This window comes from Labrus bergylta, chromosome 16 (assembly GCF_963930695.1).
Source record: "Labrus bergylta chromosome 16, fLabBer1.1, whole genome shotgun sequence".
Classification (NCBI taxonomy): Eukaryota; Metazoa; Chordata; class Actinopteri; order Labriformes; family Labridae; genus Labrus; species Labrus bergylta.
Genome location: NC_089210.1, coordinates 24,205,659 through 24,222,954, shown reverse-complemented (window position 1 = coordinate 24,222,954; position 17,296 = coordinate 24,205,659). Strand labels below are relative to the sequence as shown.

Below are 17,296 nucleotides of genomic sequence, written 5' to 3'. Positions count from 1 at the left end.
GGAAATTACATGCAATAGAGGGGGGTAAAGAGGGGTTATAGTAACCTGTACTAAACCAGTGCATTGCTTAGTTTGCTGCAGGGGAGAAAAAAAATACAACACCTCGTAGTCCGCTCAGTAATTACCCGTGGAAAAAAAAAAAAGGTTTCACATGGGGAAAATGAGGCTGCAAACTCAGGTAGTATAATTGTCTTTTTAAGGTTAATGGATTTGGGACATAGGCATTAACTTTCCATGGTAAACAGATGCTGTCTAAAAGGCTAAACAGCACGCCTGTTGTCAAGATCAGAGGTGGTGGCAGGTTAAATGTTCACTCTGACATGCTGTATTGGAATGAGCGCCCACCAGTACTTGCACTGTAAACACTCATGAGGCTCTCCCTCTCTCTCCCCCTCTCTCTCTCTCTCTCTCTCTATCTCTCTCTCTCTCTCTTTCCCCTCTCTCACTCTCTGCTCAGTCTGGCCTACCTCTCTCCTCCTCCAGCACCTGTCCCTGTTTAAATGAGAGCAGAGGAGCTCTTTTCTTAGCTCTGTGCCACCATCCCAGGGGTCCCTGCCTTCTCACTGCTCTATTTTATGAGGCACGCACTGCATGATGGGAAGTCAGTGCCCCCACCAACCCCCCCCCCCCCACCCCAATTGCTCCACATGTACACACACATTCACGTTGCCCTTCATCCGCTCATGGCGGTGACATGTGCCGAAGGTGAGCACGAATACATGGACGGACAAAAATTGCACTCTTTGTTTTCTGTAGATCAGCACGCACACTCAACACTCCAGCAAACACTTGTAAGAATAATTGATGCGTTTACATTCTGCAAAGGTTAAGCTGGCATGCAACAACACAAAGCACCACAGTCAGTGCCTTGCTAATGTGATGGTGTGAGCGAACCAGTAATTCGACTTTTTGAGGGGATTTAATTGTGTTGTATGCAAATCAGATTTTTTGGAAAATGTTCCGTATCATGATTAAGCAAGAGCCTCTGAGGTTATTTCTATGGAAGATGTGAGATTTGGTTGTGGAGTTGCTTTGATTTTCTAGTATGAGGCATATGAGGCCCATTGCTCTCAAAAGATATGTGTGTGTGCGGCCCCTAAACTCCGGATGAACTCGAATGCATCATGTGTGGAGACCTGTTTTGACCCCCGCGATCAAGTAACTGGCTCACACAGTCAAAGCGCTCTGTTTGGTTTTCAATCAGCCCCTCCTTCAATCTCCATACCTCAACAGGTAGCTGCATGACTCTGCAGCTTTTCTGCCTGCCTACACTCAAGTGCAAATGACTCTGCTAGACAGCTTGTGAGAAACTGAGCTATCTCTAAGGCTTAAAATGGTGGATTTTTTCTTCTGTCGCATGGAGGTATCACTCGTTCTCCAGGGTTTTTTTTCCTCCTTCACTTTGCCTTCTTCCTCCCTATAGCTGTTGCTCATGCAGTCTCCCTAATTTGCCCTGGAAGAAAGTCAGCTCCTCTTTAATGTTGAGCTTTCTTCACTTTGAACCTCCATGCTGCGACTCTGAGAAGACTTTGTCGCTAATAGCAGAGAGACAAAAAAAACAAACAACCAACCGGGATCTTTTAGGGATTCCTCATCACCACAAAACAAATTGCCATTCCTGACCTTTTTCACCCTTCTTCTTTTAACTTGTCGTATCATGATTTCAGCCTCCTCAGTCCCTCTATGTTTCTGTCGAGTTTGATTCATCATTTATGCTTTCAGAGACGAGGAAAAGCAGATACGTTATCAAAAGGGAGTTTTTTTGTGCCGCAGTAATCAAAGTTTCTCTCTGGGGACCTACTTTCACTCTCTTATGAGAGTTTAAGTTAAAGCCTACCATTGCTTTTCCAGACTTCTGCAGAATTCTGTTCAGTTATTAACTCTTTACTGTAATAGTGGAATCTTGTTTCTAAAAATGTGAAGGATACATGGCAAGCTTATATTTCCTTTTGGACGTAAAACGTTTAGGTCTCATAAATGTTATGGGATGTTGAGGCTATGATATTTTTCATGACCTCAGCAACTTGAACATTTTTTTCAGAGCATTCTTCTAAGCCTAAACTCACATTAAATTGAACATTTCTATTGATCACGAAGTGAGAAAAAAGTGAGCCAGGCCGCATCAATCATTGTGGTTTTCTGCCCCTCTGTGTTCTGCCCCTCTGTCACTGTCAGTTTGTTGACTTTTTTTTCAATTTCAGGAGGCCGTTAAACGCACAGTGTGTAAATTACTTGCTCTCAATCAAAAAATAATAATAAAAAAAATTACATTGAGGCTTGCGGGGAATCGTGGGAGTGATTCTCCTCCACTCCACCCCTGATTAAAACGAACTCTGAGTTGACTGTAGTCGAGACGAACGGGCCAAACAGACATGAGGAAGAGAATATGTTTACAGACGAGCTAATGTATACAAGTATAATTGACATGATGTTTGTATCATAGCAGCACATGGGGCAACAGTACGGCAGCTTTCAGTTACAGTTCCAGCTTCCTCATGTAGCAGAAGCTTTGACGGGGCGGACATCTCTCAACCGGAAGGTTGGGGGTTCGATCCCCAGCTCATGCAGCAACGTGTCCGATGTGTCCTTGGGCAAGACAATTAACCCCACTGAATGGGATTAGTTACTTCTGATGGGTTTCTCTACACAGCAGCCTCTACCACCACCGTGTGACCTACAGTGGAAATATTTAAGCTAATGTAAGTACTCAACAAAATAAATACATAACACCTTTTAAACACAGCATTGAAACCATACTCTGTTTTCTTTTTATGTCATGTGACATCTTCAACTTTGTTGGTAGCTTAACTGTAAACTGACCAACTTAAATCTATTGGACTTGTTGGACCAGGAAGTATGTGCATCTTTGCAATTCAGCATTTGCTACCCTCTATCCAATGACGGTTTGCTACTGGGTTAGTTATGTAACATCCATGAACAGTATTCAGAACACCTGAAGCGGAATGACACATATTGTTAATGTCCCAATCATGTTGTACTCTATATCAGCGTTCATGGCATGCCTCCTGTCCAATCAAATGACTTGGTCTAACCCAACTGTTGTATAATGCAATTTGAGGGCCTTTCAATGGTTAAGGTTTGGAGAACCACTAGTTTCTATATTATAGAATATCCAAGTGGATCCACACTGTACAGTTGCAGCTCCTTGCTGTTATAAAACAAGTTGTGTTGTCGAGGCTTTTTGGAGCAGCGGCTTAAAAAGAGGCCAGGATTTTGGCTCACTGATACCAGATGGTTGGATTTGCTACATAACGTCTTATCCAGTAGACAAAGCGGGACAAGCTACCTGAGACTTCTTAGGGTGAATGACGAGATGATTTTCCACTGTAGGGTACCCTGCCCCACTTTGCTTTCATCTCTCCTGTAAAGTCTTCATTATGGCCTAAATGCATGACACCGTTAGTTAGTGTACAAACTTATATTGGGCTAGTAGGTTGAACAGCTGTGATGACATAACTCCTCATTTTGGTAACGTGTAAAATATATGTCAATAGTTTTCTCCAGTGAGAAGAAACGGGAAAAGTGGGAGGCCAGTTCAATCCATTTCCTTAAAAAAATTAGATGTGTGTGTGAGAGAGAGCGAGAGATAGTAACACACATAAGGCCTCCCTATCTTTTGGATTAAAGGGAGTGTACTCACACATGTGCACACATAAAACACACACACATGGCCACCCAGACTCTCAGCTATTATCTACGTCTAGCACATTATCCAGCAACCCCATTATTACGCTTGCCCACTTGTTTGTTTCTCTTGTGACTTAGCATGCTAGGTAGGCAGGTATTAACATCCCTGTACTGTCACACACTGTTACATCATGCACATACACACATTGTACACAGACCCCCCCCCCCCCCCTCTCCCCCTCCCCCAGGTGAGGAGTACTCCACTTTCCTCCCCCAGGGGAAGTGTGTATGCTAATGGGTGGAGATCTTTTTGAAACAGTGTTTCATAACACAACACTTTGCAGCCGCTGCACCCTCATCTTGCAACTTCTCCCATAGCAACGACCCTAGCATTATCCTGCTACCATGACAACCCGTAGTGAATCCAGCTTGACCTTCACCAGTGATTCAGTGTCTCTCCATCCACCTCCATTCCCTCCCTCCATCTCTGTCTCTCTTGTTCTCTCTGTTTAATATTGCAAACTCTCACTTTTTTTTTTCCTGCTCCGTAGCCCACATTCTGTTATTCAGTGTTTTTTTTCTTGTTTTTTTTCATCTTCTTCTCTCTACCTGTGTGGGTGTATCATCGCTTCTGTTACACAAGCAGTCAATAAATCTACACAAGCTGATGTCATACTTCAGGGGGGGACAGTGTGTCCGTGTCCATGTAGTGCTGTGTCCATGTCTCTGACTCAGTGCTTTAAGTTAGCAGGCATGTGGCTGCTTGTTGTTGCAGAGCTGCAGGTGCAGATCAACCTCAGCTCACCTCCTCACAAAGGAACTATTGTTTTCTCTCAGTCAGGGAAACAGGCGGGGCTAAAGCCAGCTCGGTCATATTGGTAACAACAAGTCTTTACAGTAAAGGCTTGAGTGTATGCACATGTGTGCGGCTACGTGTCACTGTGGACACTGTGTCTGTCATGTCACTTTTAGCTGGTATGCGGATATCCTGGTCGGGCTGACAGCTCCTCCACTAAACCTCGCAGGTTGTGGCATGCCAGCTGCCAGAGATCTCCTGTTCGAAACAATAACGTTGCACAAACACATTGAAAATTCTCCACATTATGCCTCTTTATTGATTTTTGATTGAATCCCCGCCGTTAGCTGCCCCTGAAGACTGCAGTCCAATTTTCTGTTACTGCTGTTGTGTGATATGATATGAAGTTGCCATGGTAACTATTTGCATCTCCGAAGTGTGATTTTTTTTTTTTTTTTTTTTTCTCTCTCTCTCTCTCTCTCTCTCTCTCTCTCTCTCTACGCTTTGGCATCGTCCATTGTGCAGTAATGAAACTGCAGATGACAAGATGAGAGCGGCGCAGTTTCATTCATTCTTTACCTCTCTGGCTTCGTACAAACCCCTTGTCCTACTGCCAGATGATGTGTGTGTCTGTCTGTGTGTGTGTGAGAGTCCGCGGTACACTGATGGCTGCTCATTTGTTAATTGATCCAGCTAGTTGAAGCGGCCAACAGAATGCCGGGGTTTCTAAGCCTGACGAGCTGTGATCAGGGATGAGTATCTGTAAGCAGCTTAGCAGGCCTGCTGGGAACTGACAGGACGCTTTGGCCCGCTTTTAGGATCCTGTGAGACACACCATTAGCGGGCAGGTTGCACCACAGCACAGAAGACCCGAGTGTCATGGGTATACAGGAGTTTCTTTAGGGGCAATGGCTGCATTGACTGCAGAATGGAGAAGAACAAAAAATCCTCTTCTGCTCTTTGATTTGTTTCTTCGTCTATTATGAGGCACCCCACTTTTATGTTTGTGGTGAGGTCAGTGAAAGGTGTTTGAAAAAGAATTTGAGTGGTTGTGATTCATTTCAGTTTTACTTGTTAGGACCTTTTGTACAAACCTAAAGCCAATGTGCTTTACAGACAATAAAAACAAACATAAATCAGAACAAAACAAACAAAACAGAAGATACAGAGTATGAGAGTAGTTTATTGTTGATTTACTATTTTCTCCTTTTACATATTTTTGATAGCAGCACATTAACCTTTGATTTATGGTTCATAACACCAGAATGATGTAGCTCTAAGCAGATTTAACGATGCACTGGTGAACCACTCACTCCTATTGGCACCTGTACAGTAAGTATAGGCCAGTTTATGAACAGAAGATTAAAGACAACATATTAAAAGTTCATAACTTGTTCTGATTGGAGGATTTTTCATTTAATTATACAATCATTTAGATTACTGTTCTTCAGTAGAGTCGTTGTGTTTTATCTGCTCTCTGGACTATATCCATGATATAACCAATAACCTTCACACGTGTGTACTTAAAGAACTAGTCCAAAACCTGTAGTTGATGCAAACTAAATGGTAAGAAAGGCTGAGATAGATTGAGTCTTTTAGAAGATTTAAAACTGCATCGCGCTCTCTGAAACCTTGCAGAACACGTGTTGCAAGTTGGCATCCTGTTTTCATCCTGTCAAACTGAGACATCCGCACTGATGACAAATGTTTGTCATAGTATTCCAAACAAAGAACACACAGTATGTTTTATAGGAACAAATGATGCAGTGTTTCCCCTACCATTATATTAGGGGGGTGGCCCTAGGCAATTTTTTTTTTTTTTTTTTTGATTTTCTTTTTGGGCTTTTTGTGCCTTTATTGTAGAGATAGGATAGTGGATAGTCTGAAATCAGGGAAAAAAGTCATTTAAGAATACCTTTCCTTTAAAAGTAATGCATGAACACCAAGATTCCTTCAAGTGTTTGTGTCGGCGTGTTTGTGCCCCCCCAAATATAAAACAGTGTTGTTGTTTTTTAAATGGGGGTCTTCCTCCCCGGTGGCTTTTCAGAGGGCCCTTGGGGGGTCGAGGAAGCTTGGAGTGAAGAGGGAGGAAAATGGGACAAAAATAGAAATCAACTAATAACACTATGTGGCACAATGACATTGTAATGTTTTGCAATGATTTCAAAGTAATAAAATGGAGTTTCACAAAAAAAAGTCTTCTATGCGATGCTATAATGAGAATGTTTGCCTTTCTATCAATGCTGCGTATAGTTTGGTGGAATCACAATGTCAACACAAGAGCGGTGAACAACATACTGACGAGCAGAAAACGTAATGCAGCCGTTTAATTACATTCAGAGAGATCTTGGGCAGGAGAAACTCTGGGTGAAGTTTGAGTGAAAAATGTGGCTGTTAGTGTTCACACATACACATAAGCTCCTCCTGAGTTTTTTTTTTTTTTTTTTCAGGAGTTTTCTGCAAGTGTGAAAGCCCTATTTGCTTCCTATTTGCTTCTCCAGCATGCTGCATTAAATACATGAAAGAAAAGAGTTTCAAACTGTGTAACCTTTCAATCACCTCTTAATAAATGTTTTCCTGAAAAAATAATTACATATTGCATTTCTCACTTTTACACTCCAAGCCTGCTTCACCGCTTTAATGTCCCCTTTTTATTTTTCATTTGGAGTATTAAAAACAGCTCCTTCACGGCCTCTTCAGTGTCATCTGTCTGTAGCAATTTGCAATGTACGTGATGTCTGCTGAGACGGAGACCACTCCAAAGCCCCTTTTTGCTGAAACGTTTGCACTGAAACCACTTTTTTCTCGAGCTCTTATATTTCACTGAGGTGACGTGTAAACACTCTCATATTATACTCTCACTTACAGGTTAGCTTTAGAAGAGGACACAACAGGAGGCGTGCAGAGTTAGGAGGAACATTTGGACAAACTCTCTGCTCAAGTGTTCTCCTCATACTCTGTCACGAATATCCAGAAGTACTTCCTCCTCCATTTAGAAATAGTGCTTTATATACATTTAATGGTAGTATCCTGTCTGAGTTACAAACTATAGTCGATACAAGCCGTAATGAAACAATCTGAATCCATCTTTTCACCAGGCAACAGTTATAAATGAGTAATATTTGGCACAAATGAAGCTCGGGGGCTTTGGACCATTTGGTCATGAAAATGTATGTATGTGTGTCTCATTTTTCTGTACATGCAGCTCTGACACTTGTCTTTCCACCAGGTCTTTATATGTATTTGTGTCCTTCGCTCAACGTAGCTCTTTGTGCTCCTTTTTCTTGACAATGCACTGCACATTCAGAAGAGGCAGCCTGTAGGTATATATGAAAATATAAAACACTCACTAGATGCATGACCTTATCTCCTTATCCTTTTTTTTTTTATTTCCTTTTTGTGTGGAAAAAAATTATTTTACTCTTTACTGTAAACTATTTTACTTTTTGTTTTAGGTGTATGTTTTTTTTTTTTTTTTAGTTCTCTCTCTCTATATATATTGCCTTTATTCAGGTTCACCAAAGAAAGGCAGTATGCTTGATCTCCACGAGACATAAACTTACACGCCTGAAGAAAAATAATTTAAAGCATTTTGTGTCCTCCATTTTTTTGTGCTTGTCATCATTGTTTCATTCCTCTTGTTTTTTTTTCTGTTATCTTGTACCAAAAAGGAAATTTTCATCATGTTCTTCGTTGTCCTAGTTATAAGTCACTTGTCCTGTATGTTTGTGTCTTGTGCATGAGCTTCTGCACGCCGGGTTCGGGGGGGGGGGGGGGGGTCTCTGTTTCTCTCTTGTTTCCTCCTTTTAATCTCTGCTCCCCTAACTTCTCTCCCCTCTCTGTTTCTCTTTGCTATAGGAGATATTGTGCTGTTGAGTGTTGTTCATGCACCTTTCTCTCTCTCTCTCTCTCTCTCTCTCTCTCTGTGCAGGGGATGTGCTGTTCCAGATGGCTGAGGTCCACAGACAGATCCAAGTGCAGCTAGAGGAGATGGTTGGTATTCTGAGCTGAAGGTTGTTGTTTTTGCTGTGTGGTTTGACTTTACTGCTCTGTCAAAAAAAACGAGGAGCATTTTAATATTTCAGCTATATTAGTTTAGACAAGGCAATAAGTTATTGCAGCCATATCACATTTTATCATTATGTTTTAATATTTTGCTTTATTTTTCTATTTTATAAGAAAAGTTTTTGTAGAATCAAAAATATAAAACTTGACACAGTTATGCAAATAGAAAATGATTGATTAAAACACAATTGACAAAGAAAACAACAAAAGTAAATACAGATTAGACATAAATATGAGTGTCCAACAGGAATGACTGAAATATTAAAGCTTCTATGAGGAATTTTTTACTAGTTATGAAACACACTGATTTTGATTGTGTTGCTTTTTAATGACCTACAGGGACAAATGAGATCATATCTGAGAAAATTGGCTATTTCCATATAGTTATTTCTAATGCCTGGAACTGCTGGTAGGGGGGTAGGTGTCAGACAAAGTGGGCATACGAAACAAAGATGCATGCAAAGATTTTCGATGAATGATACATTTAAATCAACAGATAACTGTCTCACCTTACTGTAAATAGTAGTTTCAAAGTCTATCTAGAAGCACAATAACTTAAAATAGGTAGAATGGCCTCTGCCCCATTTCAACAGAGCGCCCAGGTTGTCCTCTTTTAGCACTTTTAGTGAGAAGTGATTACAGCTTTTCTGCATGTTGTAGAACAATAGCACATTTTAATTTGTGTCTTTGTCACATGACGCTCCACAACAAATCTGACACAGATCTGTCGGTTAGCTGCAGAGCCTCTGTGGGCAGTGAAAGGAATCCACTATAATTAAATGAACATGGACTCCTATTGAACGAACAGACCTGCTGAGCGCGTATAAATCCAAACTGCCAACACGGAAGGTGACGCGGGAGTTAATTGAGTTGTAAAGAATTATAGGTAATGTGCTTGTATGACAGTGTTTAGTGTGAGTGCAATCAAGTGGATGGTAACTGGAGCCGGCTGTCCTTATGTAGTTGTTTTAAGTCTTATCAATCCTTCGCCCATACTCACTGTCCATGTAATCCCTTCTGTTCTGCATGCTGATCCTTTCAGTGTTAGCAACTCAGCACGAGTTTAATCTTAGAAATCTGGAGCAGTATTCAAAGTTCTCAGTCTGCAAAAAGAAAACGCTCGAACCACTTTGAGCTGAATAAGCTCATTCAAAAGATAATTTTCTCCATCTCAGATTATTTAAAGTACAATGTATCCTTTTTGAGCTCGCTGGGATGATGCTTATTAAACACGTTCAAATACATGTTGAAGTTGTTGCATTAAAGGTCATGTATTAGCCTCCTTTTCAACAAGTTTAAATAGGTCTTAGAGCTCCCCAAAACATGTCTGTGAAGTTTCTTGCTAAGAACCCAAACCGATCCTGTATTTTAGCATGCCTATAAGCTGTTTAGGAAAACAATGGAAAATCAGTTATATTTTAGGCAGTTAAAATCCTATTATCAGCAGTGGAAGTAAATCTCAGCAAAGTGCAGATTGAGTATTTTATTCTGGTATTCTCTTCCTTAGACGCATCACATTTACAACCGAGTGACTGATTATTGTGTCATATTATTGCACTGAATCTGTGACAGTGATTAGCAAGCTGAGAGGGGCTTCACATGCCAGGAATTTGTTGGTAAAACATTTATTCAGTAACTGCGTAAATGAAGATAACACATCATTGGTCAATTGAATACTCCAAGTGAATGTGGACGTCTTCGACTTTAAATGCCACACCAAGCAGCATCCATTATGGATTTTGTGCAATAACTCTTGTTCATGTTTTCCCTATATGTGTCCATGCTTCCTCCTCAGTTGAAATCGTTCCACAATGAGCTGCTCTCCGAGCTGGAGAAGAAGGTGGAGCTGGACGCCCGTTATCTGACTGTGAGTATCTGATTGGCTCTTTCTCCCCCAAAAGCCCAAGGACAGCCATCGGTCCAATAAACACACACGCACACACACACACACACACACACACACACACACACACACACACACACACCACTTTTTGTCTCATTGTAGTGTTTTTTTTATTACATTGCATCAGCTTTTACATAACAGAGATGGAGGTGAAGATGTGTCTCAACATCTGGATCAAAGTCTTTCTCTGAGACAATTAGAGGATGTGACTGTGGAAGAACAGAACCGCTTTGAAATAACATTTCGTGTCTACTAACCCGTCAAAGGGGGGTGACTGATTACGATAAAAACCCTCTCTCCGAGTGTGTGTGTGTGTGTGTGTGTGTAAGCACTGTGGATCTGGTCTACATGTGATATCTTTAGAATGAGTGGGTTGCAAGCTGAGTGTGGAGCAGCACTGCTGTGCGTCGATTTGGGGGGGATGGGATAACGTTCCCATTATTGTATTATAATGTTGTTGGGAACAAGATACAAGCTACCGTGGCGCACAGTTTCTGAATCTCTCACACACACACACACACACACACACACACACTGAATGCAATATTTCCATTAAAATTAAATGACACTTTTGGCTCTAGATTAAACAGAGGGGACTTATCAGTAGGATCAGATGTTGTCATGGCAGGTCTAAAAGAAAAATCTGTACACATCTTCTAAATGTGTTTCCTCTTCCAGCTGATATATAGATACAGATTTGGAAATGTAATGCTTCGGGCATAAATGAAGATACATAAACTATTTTCCGACATTTCCCTGCTGTCGACGCATCTCTGAGGTTTTTAACATCTATTACATTTAATGAGTTCCCTTCAGATCCGCTGCAGTGATAATAGCAGCCATTTTGCCTCGGATTTTGTGAATTAATCATCTGAAATTTTGTATCTTTGTTCAAAAAGACGCAGAGGGGTGCTCGCTGGGTTCTAAGACTTGATCTGTGTGTGTGTGTGTGTGTGTGTGTGTGTGTGTGTGTGTGTGTGTGTGTGTGTCTCTGTGTGTGTGTGTGTCTCTGTGTGTGTGTGTCTCTGTGTGTGTGTGTCTCTGTGTGTGTCTCTGTGTTCTCTCTGTGTCTGCATCTCTCTCCGTCTCTTGTCTGATATAATGGGTTCCCCGGGGTTTTACAACTGTTCCTTTATTACACAGAGGTCAGAGTTTGGGCATGAATAATCAGAGGTAGGAATAAACAAGGTACAAAAACTCGCTTGCTAAACTTGAACAGTGCTTGAGAAAAACAGGCTCGATACTTTAGCTGCAATGCAATTTAAGGGGATTAGTAGATTACGTTAATTTCTCATCATTATGCGCTGCTTTCCCAACAACAAGATGGATTTAACCCTAAATGGTATGTAGTCATGGGAATATAACAAGCATAACAGACTTTAATCACAGGGGGGGGCATTTTTCTGAGACATCATGCTCGGGGGGGGGGGGGGAGCTCAAATGTAGTCACCGTGTCTAGCATCTTTGTTCTAGTTTGTTCGTCCTAAACATCTCAAATCTGACAAGATTAGATAGTTTAACTGATCACTGATTGATCCTAAACTACAAAGATGATAAATACTTCAAATCCAGAGAGACACCAGGTCACATTTTATAGTGGAAAAAAACAGTTTTTGAACCAATTAGCTTCTTTCAGGACAAGGCTAACGTTAGCTTTCAGCGACTTTCCTAGCTTACTTTTACGTTCGACAATGACGGAAACATGAGGAAGAGCGTATATACAGTACATTTCTGATTTTAATGGATGGCCTTTGCCTTCTGAGTGGCTCTTCAACCATGCTTATCATGAGGATGTAAAGAACATCTTTTTTAAAGTAATAATGATGTTAGTTTTGTTGCTGAGGTTCTTAGAGTGTACATTTCAGAGTCTTTTATTCTGTACTTTTTATTGAGTAAAGAAGTCGATTCAGTGCTTTTACCTCGAGCATTTGTGCCTGATTGTGTCTACTTTTGGCCCCTCCCTGTGTGAAATATACATTGACAGCCAACAGAGGAGATTAGCGATTAATAGCATTTGTGTCCATGGTGAGACTTTCCAAGTATTCCAAAGTTCATCTGATGTCCTCTCAGTTTTAAGTCAGATCAATCAATCAGATTTAATCACTTTAATTATCTGTCTGCAGCAGTGGCCAGGGACTAAGATTTGTGCGCTGGCGCTGGCGACAACAAGCTTTTTGCCTTGTTAATTAGGAGGAACAATCCAGCTCGGTGAGGCACATGCCAGAGATATTATCTTGTTTACACAATGTGACCCCGCAAACCAAAGCCAAACTTTTTCACAATACATAACAATTGTTCCGCTGTGTGATCGATGCGCCGGGGACTTTTCTCTGGGGAGTCTCTGCGGATTAAACGGAGGGAGTTAAATTGTAGATATGGGTAACGGAGCAGCCCATATCAGTTCGACTCGCTATACCTCAAAGACAAGATGGGAGTTAAAGGATGAGTCATTTATTGTTGTTGAGTTTCAAAGACATCAGTGCAGAGGCATGTTTTGTTCCATTCTGTGTGGAAACTTATCAGACAAGTATAATATTTCCGAGGCGCTCTTGACTTTGAAAAAGAATCAACAGTGGATACGCTTTAAAAGTAAGATTCCAGCGTGTGATTGATGTGTGGTTATAGTTGTTTCCAGTCCAGCTCAGACCCACAAAATTACTGTAACACCACTCATCTCTGTTATGAAATCCAAACACAGCATGTGTCATCCTGCTCGTCTTCCAGTGACAACAAACAGCCTCTTCTTTCCAGCCTCTTTTTTTTTTTACAGCTCAACAGCACCTAAAGGATACCTGCAACCTTGTCGTCTTCTGCAAATGTGGGTGGTGAACCCTCATGAAGGAGCTCTGTTGCCAATTTAGCCTCATACTGAAACCACACAAGCTTTGTCACACCGGACATGGTTACTATAGCAACAGAGCTGGTACAATCCGGAAACAAAGTTGTTGCTCTCGACAAATAAATAATTAAGAGCAAATTAAATGAATAAATAGATCAAATCTGGCAGTGAACGGACAAGGGAAGGCGCTTAAATTTTGCATGCAACCATGTTCTTTTCTTTTCACTTTCAAAATCTCTTCTCAAGATTGGAAATAGAAGACAGTTAAACAGATGTGTAACCTGGAAGACAAATAATCAGAGGAAGAATTGCAAAGAATTCTGTTGATTTTTCGCTTTAATTAGACTAACACGACATTGCTCTCAGATGTCAGAGTCTTTCTCAAATGCACCATTGAGATGTTCTCCAATCAGTCCCTGCCTGCATCTGCTGTGCTGCACAAAAATGGGTGAAATAAATTAGGTTTGAAATCCTTTTTTGGATGATAAGAATGAAATCAAGCTTCTTCTTTTTTTTTTTTTTTTTTTTTATGTTTTGATTTTCAATTTAATTGAAAATAGCACAAAAAAGCTTTATCAGACGTAGAGAATTTTCAGTGTTTTTAGGAAATCTTAAATGATGTTTGAATCCTGTAATGCTGAAATTACGAGAAACAAAAGCACACATGTTTGCAGATTTTTAGTTTACTTGTAATGACATTAAAGTAATGGAAACAAGTCTGACCCTTTAAGTGTGCACCTAAATAGATAAAAATCAATGAATAAATACAAAACTCTGGTTATATAAGGTCTTGATTTTGAACCAGAACTTGTATCATATCAGACTTTAACTTCATATAAAACGTAAACTTGTGAGACTTAGGGATTTCATTATGAGGTAGTTAATTTTGATTAATTTAAGTCAGAATGAATGCTTTAAGTGTTTTTAATCATGATTAATCGCATGCTGTTTTTTGCCTTTGTGCGTGTCGTAGATAAACGTCCACATTGTCTCCCTGTAGTCACAGTGATGGAAAAGAATGACACTGCTGAATCTCTGATGAGTCCAAAACAACATCCACAATGACATCAAACTTTTCACTTTTGTGACCTTTTTCATACCTTTGATCTACCAGATGGTCCTTACTTTTTTTCAAAATAAAAGCAGGGTTGAATTCAAACAGCAAGTAACATAGTCTAAGCTTAAGACAGTATACAAATTCAAAATAAAAACCTAACAATTTTTACTTTTTGAGTGAATTAATGGGAATTTCAAACGTGATTAATCGCGATTAACTGTTGAAATTTAGCGATTCATAGTGAATAAATTGTAATTATTTATTATTTAACAGCCCTGGTGAAAACATGTTAGTGCAAGGTAATTTGTCATGCTGTGTTGAAAATATTTGAATTCATTAGTTGTTTGTAAGGAAGTAATTAGCATGAAAAACTTTGAAAAGATAGTTTGTGCCTTACCTCTGTGCCTCTTTCACCCACCCAGGTGTCTTCATTAGTTGTCCTAATTTTGTGTTTGTGCTCTGCCTGTCGCCCCTCGTAGGCTGCCCTGAAGAAATACCAGATGGAAAACAAGAATAAAGGGGAGAGTCTGGAGAAGTGCCAGGGCGAGCTGAAGAAGCTGCGCAGGAAGAGCCAGGGCAGCAAGAACCCCTCCAAGTACGGCGAGAAGGAGATGCAGGTGAGATTGGAGCTACTTAATTTGCCCAAAGCCAGGTAACTATGACTTCCTGCTCCTGGAAATGAACATAATGAACAACCATCAAAGTAGGCCAAAGGACATTTCATTTGATGTTGTACTGTAAAGCAAGAACAAAGGACAAAACACCGTGAGAGAAAAAAAAAAAGATGAAGGACATTAAATTATTTGTCTGAAGCCATTTCAGAGCACTGCTGTACTTGGTTTGAACAGATCCTTCCTGTATGTGGGTGACTGGACTGGAGTGTGATGAGTCTTGGTGCGATATAATGACTTCATAAAGTAAAAGAGAACTCACAAAACAGCAAGGATGGATGGGGGTGGAGGCAGTGCGACGAGGTGCCCTGAGTGGGAAGGCAAATAGAAGAGGTTTGATTATGAAGTGTGAGCCTTTGCCAAGCTTTCGTACATCTAAACACACACTCACACACACACACATACAGCAGGAGGATAGACACATGTGTGGAGGATAATAAGTCGGCATCACTGATTGATGTACTGGAGGAGTGGACATTCACTTCCTCCATCGTCTCAGCGCATGGCTTTTATCAGGGATTTGACAGAGTGAGTAAAGTTTGTGTGTACACCAGAAAAACAGCTGACTCATTATTAAGAGAGAGTAGATATGTTGTCTGGTGATGGACCTCAAACACAGACATTTGAAATAAAAGCTGAAAGCAGCATTCAGGAGCACTATGTAAGATATCTACTGAATTAATTCATAAAATGACCTTACTATATGATCAGACATTAAGGAAACATGCTGTGTTGAAGTGCTGGCTTTTCTGACAACAATGCAGCAGCCAGTATGTCCTCCTAAGTTTAGATTCCGATCCAGATCTGGTCTGTATGGTCTGTTTTATTGAGTTTAAGTCACCAGGAGTGTGATGGTTGATATTCACAACCTGTCATCATGTTTGTGTGTCGAACAAGCAGTCACAGGATCCTCTGAGGGAACAAGGCAGCGTTTGCTTTGGCTGGCATTGTGTTTGTGCGATCGTTTCCATAGCAGAGCGACCTCAGACGGAGCAGCTCAAGTAACATAATGAGCTGGAATTAACTTATGGTGTTGGACATCATTTAATTAGATTTCTTTCACATTTAGTTTACCTTCACTCGATATGACAGGCGGAGCACTGACGGTGTTCTTTTCCAAGTAGACACAGAAGCACCATCTCTGAATTAAACCCCTGTTGTAGGCCCTTCACTGTGGTGTTTTTTTTTTTTTAAACAGACTTTTTATTAGGTTAGTCCTCCAGCAAGTGCTACTGTCAAACTGAGAAGAAGAAAAAAAATGACACAGCAGAAAATGGCGATAGTGTGCCTGCTGATTCCTTCCCGAAGGTTTCAATGGAAGCTGAAAGTCAGGCCGCCTGCAGGGTGTGGAAAGGAAACTCTAACAGGTCAAGGCTTGCAGGGTAATTGCTGAGCTGCTGTTGGTCTTGATGTGAACCATGACAGAATCAAGTTGATAACTGGACCAGTAGCTGTATCTTTAGAGTTCATTGGGAATGAAAAAAACATTTTTTTTTTCAGCTCAGATTACAAAAAAAAAATCACCTGAACAGTCACACATACGCACAAACATCTGTCTCTTCCTTTCTGTCACTGCTGGATTGATGTGACGGCTGTGACACGTGGAGTTTGTTCCGCTGTGTCGGGGATACCACGATGAGGAGTCGTCACATGTGAAGTGTCATTCAAGAGGTTTCAAAGCTGGCAGTGTGTGTGCAGCAGTGTAGTGTAGTGTTTTTGTTGCATGGCTTAGGATGGGAGGGGTGTTTCTGTGCACAAAGCCAGTAAATCTTAGCAGAAAATGGCGAGTTGGAGCACGTCCCCGTCTGACTGCCTTAAGTGCTGCATTATTAGGTGTCTGTTAGGTTTCCATTATATCATAGAGCATAATTTGGTAAACAGAAACTGGATTGCCGGGATGTGTCAGCACCAATCAACTAAAACTTTCTACAAAAATTGAAAAAGATTGAGTTATGAATTTTGATTAAGGATGAACATGCTTTTTTAAAAATATCTATTCAAGGCCCTTGAGGCCTGCGTTGTTCATTGGACCACATTTTGCTGCAAAGCTTTGTCTAAAAAAGTAAATAAAATGACTTGTGTATTAAATTTCATAAAAAAATGCAGATTTAAATGCGTATTTGGTGTCATTTAAGGCCTGTTATTTTTTTGGTGGTTCAGAAAGTGGCCGTTCGGACCCTCTGGGGGGTCACAATGCACTCACAGGGTGGTCCCGATATGCCTTCCAAAAAACAAATAACAATTTGGAATGACTTTGCATATTTTGCCCATTATTGTGAAATAATATACAAAAAAGTTGTCCAATTAAAACTAAAAC

At 40.6% G+C, this 17,296-nt stretch overlaps 1 protein-coding gene across 10 annotated transcripts in view; it reads left to right on the top strand.

Annotated features, from left to right (window-relative positions):
• The window catches only part of baiap2a (BAR/IMD domain containing adaptor protein 2a), a 64,857-nt gene that overhangs the window by 30,712 nt on the left and 16,849 nt on the right, over nt 1–17,296 (top strand). For 7 of the 10 annotated variants that reach the window (XM_065964903.1, XM_065964906.1, XM_065964902.1 and 4 more), the window contains exons 4-6: nt 8,376–8,439; nt 10,286–10,376; nt 14,788–14,925. In XM_065964903.1, coding sequence (XP_065820975.1) covers nt 8,376–8,439; nt 10,286–10,376; nt 14,788–14,925 — 293 coding nt within the window. The remainder of the gene's footprint in view (nt 1–8,375; nt 8,440–10,285; nt 10,377–14,787; nt 14,926–17,296) is intronic. The other 3 variants (XM_029279838.2, XM_020647249.3, XM_020647269.3) reach the window with 1 other exon arrangement.